This window comes from Lonchura striata, chromosome 4, assembly GCF_046129695.1.
Source record: "Lonchura striata isolate bLonStr1 chromosome 4, bLonStr1.mat, whole genome shotgun sequence".
Lineage (NCBI taxonomy): Eukaryota > Metazoa > Chordata > Aves > Passeriformes > Estrildidae > Lonchura > Lonchura striata.
In genome coordinates this window covers 11,241,241-11,258,597 of record NC_134606.1, presented here as the reverse complement: position 1 = coordinate 11,258,597, position 17,357 = coordinate 11,241,241, and the positions used below count along the sequence as shown (strand labels likewise).

The window sequence follows — 17,357 nt, the reverse complement described above, 5'->3', positions numbered from 1 at the left end:
GATATTATTTTTGGTTGTTTAGATGCCCCAAGTGCCCATAGTATTTTGTTATTTGTAAAGCTGTACTGAAAACCTTGTATTTTTCTCACTGACTCTCTGCTCCTGGGGACTCAAAGCTCTGCATTGGTGAGCAAAATAAATGCTTGCAGTCCTGCCACTGCCAGAACTTTGCTCCCTCTCTGCATGACAGAAGTGGAGGGCTGGAGCAGCTGGTTCCCTTTGAAGAGTTCAGGGCTGTGCTGCAAGGCTCCAGCCTGCAGGGTGTGGTGCAGATCGATGGGAGATGAGTGGGACAGTGACAGGGACAGGGACAGGGACAGTGACAGTGGCAGTGACAGTGATAGTGACAGGGACAGTGACAGTGGCAGTGCTGGCAGCTGGCCCCTGGTAAAGCTCCTGGGCACATTGCTGTGAACAATATGGCCTTTGAGCGCACTGCACAAAGGCCAAGAAGCAGTAAGTTGCTTCTTGATGTGTACTAAAGTCATTATGTTATTTTTCATACCACTTTTTTACAAATAAAGACATTTCAGCCCAAGCAGTTGTTTTAAATAATAATTTTACCATTTACCTGGGACCAACAAACACTGTTGCTGTTAACATTTTTAAGCAATTATTCTGTCAAAAGGGGGTTTATATAATAATGCTGACTTCCTTGAGTTTGGAAATCTTTTTGTTGAGATAGTGGCACACTATGCAGATATCACCAGAGATTCTTCATACAAATTGAAGACTGATACTTCAGACTGGAATTTAGCTCCATGGGAAGCAGCCATTCTTTTTCTTTATGAAGACATACATTGCTGAAGCTGCTCTCTGTCTGGGCTTTCATTTATTGTAGGAGCATAACTGGTAGCAGTGATTTTTAAAACCTGTTCTCTGCTTCTTCCCCCACAAGCCTGATTGTCACCTCCACCTCCATCTGCGGTGGGCAGACAATCCCTACGTGTCAGGCACAGTGCACACCAAGGACACTGCACCAGGGCTCATCATGGGTGCAGGTAAGTGCATGGCATGGCTTTTTAAGACCTGAAATGTGGCAGGGGTTCTTTGTAGATCTAGCCTTTGGATTTGTAAGAATACCGTGCTAACATTGCCAAAATAAGGCTTTCCTGGAGAATAATCCTTTATGATCAAATAATTCAATATATAAGTTAATGAAAAGCCCAGAGTTGTGTCTTCCCAGACAGATCTCCATCAGTCACCTGGGTACATCATGCTCTGCTGTACCTCCTTCCCCTTTAATGCACTGTGGAGGTAGGATGGTGGCTGAAGGACACATCCTGCATTCTTTTTCTCTGGAAGTGTCGTGTAGGCCCTCCAGCATCATGAATAACCCAGAAAAACTGATGGAAACAGTGGTCAATCCTTTGTTCTTTAAGCCTGGATACAGATAATTTGTCTTGTAATTTTTATTAATTCCTTTCTGCCTAAAGAGAGAGGAATTGAAAGAGGCAAATGTGTCACTGTATTGGGAACAATGCTGGTTGTGGCTTCTCCATTATAACTTACATATGGAGTTATGTCAGTATGAAATGGAATTTAATAAAGGAAATTCCATTCCATTCTCATAAAGAAAAATATTCACATAACTTTACAGTTTTGCTTTGTATCTTTGTTATCCATCTATTCATTTTATTTAATCTTCTGTTTCTTTGCTTCAAAATTGTCTAAATTGTTCAAAATTGTCTAAATGTTAACAATGCTATGAACTTTTTAAAATTATTTTATTTTATTCTTATGTTATGAATAATGTTTAGGTGAAATGTACATATGTAGGCTTCTCTTTTCATAAAAGTACATCTGTTTTCAATGAATTATGGCTTCTACTTTATCTTACACTAGTCTCTGACAAACTGTTTATTAAGTTGAAAGTTTCCTGAGACTATCAAGGTGAGAATATTTGGTGCTTAAAGAGAATGATAGCTGCCAGTACTGGTAATTTTCAATATAACTAAAGATTTCAAGTTCTTCTGTAATGTAAAGGGAGGTCAAAGTATTTTACTGGAGACAGATCTACCTGATGAAACGCTGTGATGTTTTTATTGGTACAAATGAGACTAAGAATTTATGCAATGCCCTTTTAGATAGATTCCTAATATGTGTTCAGGCCAAACTTTATTGATTCAAATGTTAAAAAAATATCTTTAATTTCAAATGTCTTCTTTTTTTCATGAAAATGCTTAAAATGTAGGGTCTTAATTTTAGCCTCATCATGTCATGCCTTCCAGTAGCAAATTAATCAGTGAGATTTAATTATTCCATTGTTCCTATTGCATTTTTCTTTCTCTTTGCGCTGTAATCTGATGTGTTGAACAGATATTTGTTGAGATGTTGGGTTGTTTTCTTTTGTTTGGGGTTTGTAGATGTTTTTAAGTGCACTCCTCTCCCAGACCACGTTAGGGAGGACAGGTTGCAGAAGAGTATTTTGCCCTTAATTCCCTTCTAGAATGGGGTGACATTTTGTCACTATAACATTGTCTTACTCTGACAGGTAGAGAACTTGTCAACAGCTTTCCTCAATGTGATCAGGAGGGAATGGTTTTGATAACATCCTGATATCATGAAGAACTGAACTAATATGTCAAATTTGACTTGCTTGTGGAACAAGCAGTAATGTAGTGGGAATGGTAGAAGGCACCCTTGCTCAGTTGCAAGCCACTTTGCTGTTAGCTACTAAAAACCTGAGTGCAGGAGAGTGCAGTGTGTCCTTTTTCTGGTAAACGTAAAGCTTCTGTAGCTGAAAACAGAGCAAAGGGATCTATTTTGGAGCCTTAAAAATACTATAGAACAACTGCATCCCCTTGCCAAAAGATGACCTGAATCAACTCTGATTTTGACTTGCATTTACATTATTTGGATGCCCAGGTCATCTGGATTCAGTGCATGTGTTCAGTCTTATCTGACAAACCTGATACCCTTGTAAACTTACACTTCTTATCAGAAATACTTTACATAGAATGAGCTTGAATTTCCTTTGGCCTGATCCTTGAACTGATAATCCTATATGAATCAACATGAGTTTCTTAGTAGATCCAGGAATCAGATTATTTGGGCCATATCACACACTATTGGAATTTTACTGTTAGATTTAGGGAGAGCACATCTTCTGGAAATGACTGAAGATTATAAGATCCATGAATGTCAGTTGATCACAGCATGTCTCAGAATCATCAGTGCCTTGTGTTGTATCAGCAAAATTATTCTTGGTATGAAATAGGTAAATAATTGCCAACAGAGACAGAGAATTATTAATACTCTGGCAAAATACTGTAGAATGACATATGACTGTGTACAATTCTGGTAATCAATTTTCAGGATCAGTGAGCAGGTGCTGAGAAGGCCTCTTTGGCAGTTGATGGAAATAGACAAAGTTTCATTTTTTACAAGAAAACCCCCTTTAGCTGAAAAACTAAAGGACAATAAAGAATATGATTTTTTTTTTTTCCTGGAAGTGTAACTATGGAGTAGAAATGAGTGATGCAAACAAGTGGATAAGAACTGGCAATATGGTTCCTCAGCATAAGAATCCTACTGATCAAAAAGCAGAAAAAAAATCCCTTGAAAAAGTAGATTTTGGCTTCTTTCTAGGAAGCTTATATGACACAGCTGCTTTTGGTAATGGAAAACTATTCTGTGACTTAAGTACAGTTTTGATATGGAAAATTCTGGAAAGATCAGAGACTACTGAATATTGTTTTAATTTTTGAAAAGGGAATAATTAAGTAGTGAACTGCATTAACACCTAGAAAATTGGGAAAATTTAATACATTTAATAAAATGTTAAAATTTCATCTTTTAAAACTCATGTTTACAAATAAAAATACCACTCTGTTAAACTTGCATAAATAGTTCTCAGGAATTCATATTTTTAGCTTATATCTATATATAAATTGTTCAGACAGAATATTAAATTTTGTAGCTGCATATGAAAGTGGTATTTTAAATAACTGCTTTGCTCTCTTTAAGAAATGCAATAGGATTTTGCATTTACATTTGATTTTTGTACATTTTAATCTTGGCAACAGCTTCTGTTTCTCACAGCATCAGCTATGAAATGTGTGTCAATTGATGTGTAAATTTTTACTATAAACTTGCTAAGTACTTTTCTATGAAAAATGTTTAGAGAAGTGTAGCTTTTTCAGGTGATAGTTTACAATAATTGCCTGCTTAGCTTCCAATCCAGATGGCAAATCAAGCAAGCAGTAAATTCTGCACTTTCACACAAATTGAGGGAGTGCTGGAAAAGTTATGTTTACTTTTTGTCATATCAGGGCCAAATATAATTGCATACATTGTGATGAATTTCTATCATTTTTCTCAGAAGTAGCCTACTAGGATGCCTGTATCAAAAAAGGATAAGGGAACAGGGAGGTGACTGAGTATTTCTCAGTACATTTTGGAGTGAACATCCTGAAATTCCTTTACATTTTTTTTTATGTTCCTCAATTCCGATTCCCCACTCCCTCATCTGAACACATCTTCAGCTTGCCAGGCAAAACTGTGTGTCTGGGAGATTTAAATACAAATTGGTTGGATGTTTGTTCTATACTCTGACTGCAAGATTGCAAACCATGAAATTTTAACTTATTGTGCATGGCCCAAAGGTATGTTACAACTGTATTAATTACCAGTAATCCAGGCAAGGCACATCTCTCTTTTTGGAGTAGGTGTCTGCCTGTATGCTAAATTTAAGTGATTGGAAAAGATTTTCCATATTAGAAGGATTATCTAAGCGTTGCATATGGGGATTATTTCTTCTTACTGTAAAAGTGTTCAAAGTCACATATAAAACTATGGCAAACATAGCAATAACTAGCACTTAAAACATGTAAATAGATGGTAAATTTTAAATTAAGTAATCTTCTATATTTTTTGTGACCCACTAAGAACCTGCCAAAATGCCCAACTCTCTTGAGAGCTGTATTGAGAACTGTGTTTCTCACAGCTGTACCACCCTTCCAGAGAACTTCACTGGCCATCAGACATCACTGAACATTGCTTTCTTTCACACCCCTGTGCCACCAGCTGCTAAACTGTCATGTGCAGAGTTACAGAAAGCTTGGAAAAAAGCTGTGTTGGTGCCTCTTTATTCTAGTTATTGGTACTGCCATCTCTGCAAGGATGGAACACATGATTTTATGCAGTTACTTTAAATCAGCCTTTACTCAGGACAAATGGAAAAGAAAAAGAAGATTTCATGTATCCCAAAACACAGTTTGAAAAGGTTTCTAAGAATGCAAGTAACAGAAATGAAAAATGACTTTTCTTAATTAAAAACTGAAAAACGCAAGCCAAAAAGGGGGTTTTTTGCTTTCTGAATAGAAGCAGTGTCAGAACATAACAGCAAAGCAAACCTGACTCAGGCAGAGTCAATCTAGCACAGTATCCTGGCTGTGTTGGTGGCAAAACCCTTTGGGAGAGTGTTTAAGGATAATTCAGGTGTATATGATTTCCCAAGCATTGAGAAGACACACAAATGAGTAATTTAGTTACAAATAGAATACAGAATATTATAAGGCAAATTTGAGAAATTTCTGTGTTACAAACAAAACTTGCTGAAACTGGATGGCAAACACTCTGTGTCATGTGTCAGAGGAATTTCAGGGCACTCAGATCAGAAGTCATGTTAGAATAGTAACATTTGTAGCTGTGGCTAATATAGCTTCGGCATGGTTAAAGTCCAGCCAGCAACTAAGCATCACACAGCTCCTTGCTTACTTCCCCTCCAGAAGGAAGGAGAGGAGGGAATTGGGAGGGAAAAAGTGAGGAAACTCACAGATTTAGGTAAGAGCAGCTTAAATAACTGAAATAAATAATAATAAATTGAAATGAAAATAAAAAGGAGAGAGAGAGATGAAATGCAAGAAAAATAAGTGATAGAAATGAAAACAGCTGCTCACCTCCAACCACCTGGTGCCCAGCCTGTCCCCTGCACCAACTTCTCCCCAGTTTGAGCTGAACATGCTGACACGTGGCCTGGAATATCCCCAGGCCAACTGGGCTCAGTTGTCCTAGCTGTGCCCATTTCCAATTCCTTGTGCCCCCCTCTCTCCTCACTGCTGGAGTGGGCTGAGGAGCAGAAAAGACCTTGGCTCTGTAAGCACTGCCCAGCAGTACTGAAAACATCTTTGTATTGTCATCAACACCCTTCTCAGTACAGGTCCAAAACACAGCCCTGTACCAGGTGCTGGGAAGAAAATTAACTCTGCCACAACCCAAACCAGCACATGCCTGCAGCTGATTACCCATTCCCATTGCAGTTACTTTTTCAGTATGAGCCTGAGTTTCCTTCAGTGTATTAACTTACATTTACTTGTTCCCCCCCAGATGGATTTTGAGTTCTAACACAGACCCACTAACAAGATAGAAAAGTTTCTGTGCTGTAGTGGCACACCTGAGGAGTTGCTGCAGATATTTACAGCTGTAATAAGAAGCACAGATTTTGGTGTGTCCCACCAGGCAAAGTAGCACACTGATATTTGGGACATGTGGTACAGTCCAAACACTTCAAGACATGGTGGGAATGGTACTTAAATATTGCTGATTTCCACTCTTGAGCTGGGCATAATTGTTTCTTTCTCACCTGGTGTCACTTGTTCACAATGTCAGTTGTGCTCACATGTTTCTGGGTGCCACAGTTACCACAAATAAGTTTTATAATTCTCCTCAGATGGAAAGGTTCAGAATTTCTCAGTTCTACTGAGCTAGTTGCTGTGGCTTTGCAGTTGTTTATTTGCAGTGTTATTAATGTCAGGATTGTTTTGCATTTCATTTGATGTGAATTACAAGGAGCTGTTGTAAAGGGGTTTATGGGGTGCCATTGCAAGCACTGTGTTAAGTTTGCTGGTTTATCCAGTAACACAACACACTGCAAGGTAGCTAGAGCCTAAAATTATGTACTTTATTTTAAATCTCAAAAAGAACAAAATGCTCCAAATCTTTGAAGTTGTTTTTTATAAGCATATTGAAAAATAAAATTAAAACAATGTAACTTTTTTAACTAGAGAAAACTCATAACTTGTGTCACATGTTAAATAGAAGGGTTTGCTAATAAAAGTGGGGGGAGTTCACTTAGATCTTTGAAGGACTTGGTTTTATTCCAGTTCTACTTTTTCAGGCTAACAGCTGAAAGTGGCTTTTCTGTTGCTTTTGAATCACTATCTGTTCCTGTGGAACTTCCTTCTGTCTGTCACATGTGAGGTTTAGCTGCATGGGTGGTTCCCACTGCACTTTGCAGGAGCCTGCCTTTCTCCCCTGGTGCTGCAGCTTTCCTTCTTTCCTTCCTTGCCTGCTTTTTCTTTCTTAATCCACTGATGCTCTTTTTCAGCAGGCCACGGGCTGTGGTACCCACAGAGCAAACTCCAACTGCACTGAGAAGTTTTATCCTTCCTTATAGAAAAGTGGGATATTGTTTTTTTTTCCTGCTTGAAGACTTAATTTTACAAAGTTTGCAAAATTATATTATATCATTTTATGTCCCAAAAAATCTAGAAGTAGTGAAAATTACAGCCTTCATTAATGACACAATTAAACATTGTGTCAACAATCAGCAGGTCGTGCATGCAGCACTTCTGGGCTTCAACCCTTGGCCCATGGATGGACTGTTTTCAAAGGTCAAATATCACTGAAGTCCTTTTTTCTCAAAGCAGTGTTCCAGATTCTGTTCCTGTTGGCATCAGTTGTGGTTTAGGCAGGATGAAGAGGAATTATAACTGAGCCCACCAACTCCTTTTTGCTCTTTTTCTAAGAAAAGACAATAAAGGTAAAATCAGAACTAGAAGTCATGTCTGTCTTTTAACAGAGCTGCAAGTACAGTGCTGTTGCTAATATCATTACTAAATCAGCTGGATAGAAAAGGTTTTTAATGAAGCACAAGTAGATGCTGTTTAGTTTACAGACTAATTTTCCATTAGCAAGGCAATTTACCACTGAATTTTTAAAGTGCAGATCCCTAGCAATGCTCAAAATAAAGACCTACTCAGGCAAGTAGAATTCAGTAAGTAGTGAAAAGAGGTAGAATAAACAGCATTTATTCAGGAGTAAAACTAACACTGCATTCATTAAAGTTATCTATGTAAAGAAGAGTATAGACTGACGGCAGTATGTTAGATTCTATCAAGCAAATAAGTATTTCTGTTTTCAGCTGTCCTATAGAGAACATTCTGTGATTAACTTCAGTAGCACAAGGATATATCCATTTGCAGGTGATAGAGCAGTGAAAAGTATAACAGAGGAAAGTAAGAATAGCAAAAGAAAAATATTTTGTATATGCAATTTATCAAATCTTCCTTTCCTTCCTTCAGCCCTGAGAAGGTGATTTCTCATTCATATCTCCTTCTAGTGATCAGATTAATCTTAAAGCTGTATTTGGGGAGAAAATATAACTGAATTAATGTGTGAAGCTTTCCTTTTGGAACTATTTCATTTGGTTATATTTATGGGAGTCTAGGTTACATATCAGGAAAAGGTTTTTCATCCAGAGGGTGATTGAGCTTTGGAACAGGCTCCCCAGGGAAAGATCACAGCATCAAGCCTGCATGAGTTCAAGATGCATTTGGACAAGGCTCTCAGGCACATGGTGTGGTTCTTGGGGTGTCCTGTGCAGGGCCAGGAGTTGGATTCAATGATTTTGATGTGTCCCTTCCAACTCAACATATTCTATGACCAGATAAATCTTTGCTGAATTATTGATAAATGAGAGAATGTGCAGTGTGTTGGAAAGATGAAAACCAAAGAAAAGTCCAAGAATGGGAAGTGGCATCTTCTGAACTGTTAGATGCAATTTAAAGGAATTAACTGACTCCTATGAATTCCCTGATTCAATATAAGTATTCCAATTCTGTCCAGGATATATTTAGGGTTAAATGATGTAGAGTCATCCTGTTAAAGAGTGGAGCACATGCACCCTTGATGGTCTGAATAGAGTGTGTATTTTGGGCAGTAGGCACTGTGATTACTCTTGGGAACCTTTCAGCACCAGTAAGCACACTCTGCATAAACAGATCTGGTTTAGTGGTTAAAAACCAGCTATTTATATAACACACAAGTGAAATTTCATAGTGCTAATCTAAAGTGTTTTCTTTCATCGTCTCTTCTGCTTAAGAGGATCTGATAATTTTCATCTTATTTATACTGTGAAAACATGCAAATCATATATTTAAGTCAAAATCCCCAGGAGGATATAATTTAGAGGGAATATTGTGCCATGAATGAGTCTCCCCTAGAACACTAAATTGCCTGGTGGTTTAATAATTGCCTATTTGAAGTACTGCATGCTAAAAGATGAAGATCTCTGTATTTGGGACTGCATCTGCTATCATCTTCCCCAAGTTTAACACTTCTGTTCGCTTTGAATTCAGTTAACTGAATTCTCCTCAGTGCTATTTGTCAATATATTCAGCAGCTTTCTGCTTAATAGTTAGGTAAATCAAATAATTCTGCTTTCAATTCTTTTGTATTTACTATTTTTCAAAATACCTGTCCCCTCTTTTTGTGTTGCATATTTCACCTGATTCTAGTCTAGCTACCACTCCATCAAGTTTTAAAGATAAAATATTTCATTTTAACAGTTTGAGTTCAATGTGAATAACTTTACAGAATATGATTATGGTTAAAGCTTCTGAGTTTATGGATGTTTCATACTTACATCATAAATACGTGTTGTTTCATAATAAATTTTCAGCATGCAGCAACAAAACTAAAATGTTGCTCTGACTTCTGCATTTCTGTATTAGAATCAAGCCTCATTGCTTCCACCTATGGACAACCTAGCAATGGAAAGGAAGACTTTGAAATTGTACATATGCATTTTTAAAGGATTTTGCTGGTTCTACCAGAAATGAAGTAAGCTTGTTCAATTGTGTTTAGTTCTTGCTCTGACCTGGAAACTTCTTACTCAGACTGGCATCAGGACTAGATACCATCTCTCTTGCTCATGTGGATCCTTGTTTTCTCCTCTTTTGTGACAGGTAACCTGGGGTCCCAGCTGGTTGAGTATAAGGAAGAGATGTACATAACATCTGACTGTGGGAACACGTGGCGTCAGGTAGGAGGCATAAATCATCAAAGGAAACTGGAAATAATTTAAATGTACCAAATGTGATGAATTATGTAATGCTTAACTAATCTTTAGATACTCTTTTGAAGGAGGTGTAATTATTATCTCCAGTTTGCTTGGAAACTGAGAGATTAAGAAGGTGATTTTCTAAGACTCAAATTGATCAGGCTGTCAGGTTCTGCTGAAGTTCAAGTATTTTGGTCTCTTTAAAGATCCTGTAAGTATCTTATGCAAAAAAAATAGTGTCTGTTTAGTTTTTTTAATAATTTAGGTAATCTTCCTATGCTAATGATGAAGTGGACTTGGAGATCTTGCAGTACAAACATTCTGGGCTAAAACACATAGCTTAGGTACAAGGGCAAAAATTCTTCTGCTTCTTGGTCTGAAAGCTGTTACTAAAACATAAACTTTTTCTTCATTGAAAGTGAGACAGTGAGAAGAGATTTGAAAAAATAATAAAATTTTTTAAGTCTTTTGGCATGATTTGATAAATTCAGGGACTACAAATACCAACATATTAAAAAGGGAACAGTAATACTGTAATGCTGTTTGAACTCTGGATGGCTTTTTCTTCCACTGACTAGTTTCAGTTAAATCTTTCACCTTTCTCATGTATTGTTTCCTAAGCTGCTCTGTCTCAGTGTGCTGGGTTTGCCCTGGCTTGATGCCAGGTGCCCACCAATCTCTGCTCTCCTCAGCTGGACAGGGGAGGGAGAATATAGCAAAAAAGCTCATGGGTTGAGATAAGAACAGGGAGAAATTGGTCACCAATTACCATCACAGGCAAAACAGACCTGACTTGGGCAATATTTATTTGATTGCCAATTAATAACAGAATAGGATAGTGAGAAATTAATTCAGTTCTTACAACAGCTTCTCCTTACCTCTCCCTTCGTCATGAGCTCAACTTTACTCACTAATTCTCTACCTCCTCACCCTGAGCCACACAGGGGGGTGTGGAATGAGGGCTGTGGTCAGTTCAACACACGTATTTCTGTGTCTTGGTTTGAAAAGACAGGAGTCTGTGAAGGAAGGCAAAAGCCTCCTGTGCAATGGAAAAGGTAAAACCCCTCCCTCCAAATTATCACAATTTCAAAATTAAAAGGCTCTCAGGCAAAGATATGGGAATGGGAATAACAGTACTTTACTAGGAGAAAAACTAAATAAAAATAATAATAAAGAAAAAATGTAATTAGTACAAAAAAAACTAGTGATGCAGTCAGACACCTGACACCCTGAGGAGTCAGGGTGTTGGTAATAGTCCAGTTAAATGGTAGCTATTCCTCCTGGAGTGGCAGATGAAATGCTGCTGAAGTGGTGATCTGTAGAAGGGTAGAGTTTTCTCTGAAGGTCTGGTAGTAGATGGGCCTGGTCTTCCTCTGGGAATCCAGCAGAGAAGAGAGCTGCTTCCCTGGGAATCCAGCAGAGAGCTGCTCTGTGTCCCAAAAAGTGCTGATTTTATGCAGGTAGGAATGCTTGGCTCCTCCCTCTGGGTGGAGCATCTCACAATGGGATGGTGGAACTTTACCAGTCATGCAGTGAGTCATTAATGGTCCATTAACAGGTCCCTGGAGGGAGACATTGTTCTTGGAAGAGATAAGAAAACTGCCCAACCTCCAACAGATGGCAATAGAATACAAGCTTATCTTACAAGCCAGGACACTCTGCTGCTCTTTCCTCCTCACAGGGAGGATTCCTCACCCCCATCCCCTGCTGCAGTGTGGGGTCCCTCCCACAGGAGACAGCTTTCAGTGAACTTCTCCAGCATGAGTCCTTTCATGGGCTGTAATTCCCCACGAGTTCTCCTGAGCAGGTGCTTCCCATGCACTGCAGCCCATCAGGAACAGGCTGCTCCAGCTTGGGTCCCCTGTGGGATCATAAGTCCTGCCAGCAAACCTGCTCCAACACTGGATTCCTATGGAGTCACAGCCTCCTTCAGGCTTCACTGTGAGATCCCCCATGGGCTGCAGGTGGATCTCTGCTCCATCCTGGACCTCCATGGGCTGCTGGGGCACAGCTGCCTCACCATGTCTGCAGGGCTGTTCCCCTCTCATATTCTCAACTCTTCACTCCTCCAGGATAAAAAACAGCATCCTCAAAGGACCAAAATGTTTTCAAAAATTAATTTGATTTCAGTTAAAATAGTGTTGTAGTGTTCAGCTGAAATAAAATTTTGTTATTTTCTTAGAACCATTAAGTATGAAAATGTTCTCCATAGTGTTACTGAGCTTGGGGAATTTGAGGTTAAAAGAGAAAAATACAGACAGTTTCTTATATTGCTATGGTAGGATTCCATTAGTACTCCACAGAGTACTTTAAAAAGAAATGGGTTATTTTTGTAATGATAATATCCTTTGATGTTTAAAAGATAAAATTTTATACCAAATTCCATCTTGAACTCTAGCATACAATAAATAGGTGTTTAAATGCAAAAGCCTTCCAGGATCTACAGTGGGTACTATTTTGTTTAATATTTCTTAGAGGCCTCTCATAATTTCTTGTCAGCATTTGCCGAAGTTTTATAGTTTTTCTGGGGTAAAAAATAAGAAGAAAAGAGGAATGAGATCAAATTCATGTTTTCACTGCTTTTTATTTGTAGAGACACACAGGTAAATGATATATGTTGCAACTTGACCCTAAGGTGCCTAACTATGCTGTAAAATCAACCACAAACTGAACCCTCATTGTGACAGTCAAAATGGCAAACAACATTGCTAGCTTCATTTTAATTGAAACTCCTATGAAGCCCTTGAAAGAGATTTCTCAATTCTAATATTTGTGATCAGAACAAAACTGTAGATGATTTTATGTATTTCATGGCCTCACTGTGCACAATTAAACAATTGTTCCAGAGGACAGCAGCACATTTCCTTTCTCTGCTGGAGTTCTTAAAACAAAAGAGAAAGCTTCAGTCAGGTGCTACAGGAACTTAGATAATTCAGTAAATTGCAGGTCTTGTGAGCTGGTGAAACCCTGTGCTTTGGCACAACACTTTGTCTGAGTTTAAGTCTGCTTTAGAGACTTTGTGGTTGTCATTAGTGATGATGTTGCTGAGCTGTGTACAAAGGAGAAGAGGAGCAGTCTGTGTTTGTGTATAGAGAGAGAGAATGAAGAAAAGCAAACATAAGAGACTTAGGGGAAAATGTAGTACAAGGAATTAATTAAACCTTTCTTGACATAATAGTAGTATTAGATCATACGCCTCTGGATTATAGGACTGTGGAGAAGGTCAAAGATCCTGTAATTCAATGGTGTCCTCTGAGATAGCATCAAACCTTCCATAGCTCACATTTGATGTGGTCATATAAGGGTTCAGGGAGACTTACCTATAAACACCAGAGGGTTTTTTTTTACCTTTAAAGAGTTTTCTTTACCTATAACGCCAGAGTTCATAGACAGAAATGAATGCTTAAATAAGAGGTTTTGAAATTCAGTAAATTCTGGTAATAAATAGAAATATCCAGGTAAAAAATCAGAAGGTTGGTGAGGAGGACTGTAAACACAGTCAAAGTGATGTGCAGGTGTCAAAATCCACATATATCATACTATATATGTGTTGGACAAGTCAAACATTTGTGTTTAGACAACATAAGCCTGTGATAGAGGCACAGTATCAAACATGCTTGAGATCCCTGCCCTGCTGCTTCAAAGACCAAAGTAGAGTGGTAAATTACACCTGTGCAAACCCCTGGGCTGCATGATCCTCCAGCATGGACTGAGCTCTGCAGTGTCTGCATTCCCACTTGTATGTCTCTGCCCAGGTGCTGCTTCAGGGCCCCCCTGCTTGCCCAGGTAATGAGAATAAATTTATTGTTGCATTTCATCTGTGGTTTTGTGGTTGTTCCTGCATCCTGCCTGTGTCAGCTCACACAAAAAGCAAACCCAAGAAATGTTATTATAAATAACCATGATATCACTTGTGCAGGTTTCAGTTGTTCTTCTGCCTTTCTGTTGCATGACTGAGCTGCTTGTTGGTATATCTTGAAACCATCACTCTTTGTTTGAGAAAAAATGAAAATTGTGGCTATGACCTGTACAACATTGCACTGTAAATAGCAGTGCTTTAGGAACTCTTTCGCAAGCACCTGAAACATCCACGCCATGAACTGGACTGTAGAAGAAAGGAATCTCACCTTGACATTATCATGAAATATATGGGCTTAGAATCATAGAATCATTAAAGTTAGAAAAGACACTTAAGGTCACTAAGTCCAACCATTAACTTAAGTGCCAAGTGGATCATGAAGATGCAGCCTAAGGTGAACTCATATTTATTTAAAAGATTTCTCTGTCTATTATACCAGGAAAACAATATAATAAAGTGGGTTAATGAACATGAAATATTAGGATACTCTTAAGTGCTAAGGATTACCTCATGTATACATGTCAGTGGTTTTATTTTTTTAAATACTGATTTCTGTTCACAATTCTGGTTGCAGTTGTTATTTCAACAGCATCTGTTACAACACTGTACTTGAAATACAGCAAAGTATTTATACAGCAAAGAGCAAGAGAAAGGTCTGGATTTCAAAAAAAAATAAAAAAAAAAAGGCATAAATAAAAGGAAAAAGTCAGCAATAATAAACCTCTCACATTTGATCCGTTACCAGAGTAGCTCTTGCAGCAACAAAATGTTCAGTTAAACTAATGAGGTTACACAGAAAGCCCTTTTGGATGTCTAGGAACTAAATCTAGATCTCTGGAGCATTTGTCTGGTGGTTTTTTTGTTAGAATATTATTTATCTGTGTCAAATCCTTGTGTATCAAAGCAACTTGGAAAACCATTGGCTAAGTGAGAATACATGTTTTCCTGCAGGCATCTTAGGAGACAGATAGTAACACTTCTAAACACAACAAAAAAGAATGTAATCCCAGCCTTTCAACCCTGAGAAGGTCTAACCGGCTCATTCTGTGTAGAAAAGCTTCTGTTTCCAGATTTAAATTTAGTAATGGATATCACTTGATTAAAGAAAAAAGTAATCTCAAGAATTTTTTATTCTTGCAAGTTCTGTATTGTGAAGTAAAATTGTATGGCATATATTTCTCTAGGACCACTTAAATATGCTCTCACTGATTTCATGGAGCTGTCCCAATTTCTTCCAACAGATATGCTGGCCTGAAATAGCTGCTGAAGTGTTAGGATAGACATAGGAAGAAAAGGATTTAGAGCAGAAGCAAGAGGATAGAATAGAAGCTGATATTGTGATTATAAAGCACAAAACATGCACAAAAAATAACATAAATAAATTATAAAAATCTTATTCTCTAGTGGCTGGCTACTAGTAAGGATCAGAATAGATTTATCGCGTGCTTTAGTTAGTGTAGAAATGAATATCAGAATTCATGGTCTGCTCTGAACTCACATATCTCATCTTCATAGGCCTGAACTTCATCTCTCACACTGGGACCACCTTCGCCTCGATCCTTTGCAAACTGTCTTGGGCTTTTTTTACCAGAAAGTAGAGATAAATATTTACTTCTGTGATAAACAGGCATGAAACTGTTCATTCATTTCAATGTATTGAAGATGAAGGATTTTGTTTATAAAAAGTTTGAAGTGTGTGCAAGAAGAGCATGAAACAACAGCAGTATTAATATGCTTGTAATGTGACCTCTGTGCTTTAGAGTGTGCTAAAGCAGGGTTATTAAAATGCTATGTGAAGACCTACCATGGTGCTTTTCTGGGAAAAGCTGATTTGCATTAAGTGGTGCAGGTATCAGCTCCTTTATCTTCACTGCTGAAGCTATGGGAGACTTGGTGTCCCAGCACATCTTGTTGCATTTTGGTTTGAGGGAAAGTTCAAGCAAAGTTTAGAGGAGGATAAAAACTGCTTGCTTATCTGACTCCAGCTGATCTCATCCTTTTGAAGTGCATCTAAAATTAATGACTGTCCTTTACTGAATTCTCTTCTAAAATACACAGCTGGGGGAATGAGTAGGTCAGACTATCAATGCCTCGTATCAAAAGTTTTGCCTGTAAATTGGCAACTTCTGATCAAAAACTAATCAGACACTTTAAGCCCTAGGATTCACATAAAGTATGTTCTTCCTAGATGAGAGGAAGACTGAGTTCTCAACTCAAATTAAATGCTTCCTATTTTTGAAGTAATTGTGAGTGTGCTGTAAAATATTTTAATCCCAGCTCTGGCTCAGTCCTTCTGAGAAATCCTCTAAATGTAGCATTTTGTTTTGCCAAAAAAAGAAAATAATTCAGTATTGTCATTATTTTTTTATTTATAAGGCAAAGTAAAGCTAACCTTTATTGTTTTCACCTTTGCTTTGTCAAAGCATATGGGAGACTGCATGTTTGTCTGTAAGTGCTCAGTGTGTATAATTCTCATATATTGCTTGGCTTTATGTTAAATGAACATACAGGGGTTAATAACAAAAGTAAATGCTGTCTTAAAACAGATTTTAGATGTAAAGCAGGAAAGGTATCTATCTGTGCTTTTATTTTAGCACTGCTGATAACATCTAGAAAAGGATTTAAAATAATTTATGAAGTTTTAATCCTTTATACCATTAAATCAATATTACATGTATCTTGGTTCCAAACTCACAGTGGTCTCCATGGGACATCACATAATATTTGAACTTAAGCTCACTGACACTGGAAATGTGGAAAACATGCTTGCACCAATTATTTCACATTCTGTAGGTTCTGGGGAATATGTAAGAAAGTCAAAGACAGCAGTACTTTTCCTTTTTTTCTTACAATTAGACCACAAAGCATTTTATTTTGCAGGATACACAGAATATGGCAAACACCGAAGTAAGGTGATGGGTCACTTGGTGATATATAACAGGAAGGAAGGCAGAATGCATACTATGAGAAATACAAGCTTGGGCTGAAATCACTTCAGGCAGTTTAATCTGACTGTGATTTGAACCTGAACATTTTCTGATTCACCTACTAAACTTTCTTTTCTTTTACACCTGTGAGAAATATAAGACTTAACCTGACTTTATATCCTTTTCAGTTTGAAGTGTGGACATTATAAAACATAAGTCTCTTAATTCCTGTTTGCTTGTTCATTTTATTTCAGCTGTTTTGTACATTTCCTTATCTAGCCTTTCTTTGTTTGACTTGTAGGTTTTTGAAGAAGAGCACCACATCTTGTACTTGGACCATGGTGGAGTTATTGTGGCTATCAAAGACACTTCTATCCCTCTGAAAATACTCAAGTAATTCTACAGTCAATTAGAGTAGAGCTGTTGTGTATTCAAGGCCTCAGGCAAAGTTCAGAGTTTAAGATAAGCATTTCATTGTGATCATGTATGAAACACAGGTGGAATT

The 17,357-nt window shown here is 37.8% G+C and overlaps 1 protein-coding gene across 12 annotated transcripts in view; it reads left to right on the top strand.

Annotated features, from left to right (window-relative positions):
• Positions 1-17,357, top strand: part of SORCS2 (sortilin related VPS10 domain containing receptor 2) — a 543,792-nt gene that overhangs the window by 458,865 nt on the left and 67,570 nt on the right. For all 12 annotated transcript variants that reach the window (XR_013339870.1, XM_031504585.2, XM_077782742.1 and 9 more), the window contains 3 exons: positions 899-1,001; positions 9,972-10,048; positions 17,154-17,245. Coding sequence is in view for 11 of the 12 variants with exons in the window: in XM_031504585.2 (XP_031360445.2) it covers positions 899-1,001; positions 9,972-10,048; positions 17,154-17,245 (272 nt within the window). In the remaining variant the exon portion in view is untranslated. The remainder of the gene's footprint in view (positions 1-898; positions 1,002-9,971; positions 10,049-17,153; positions 17,246-17,357) is intronic.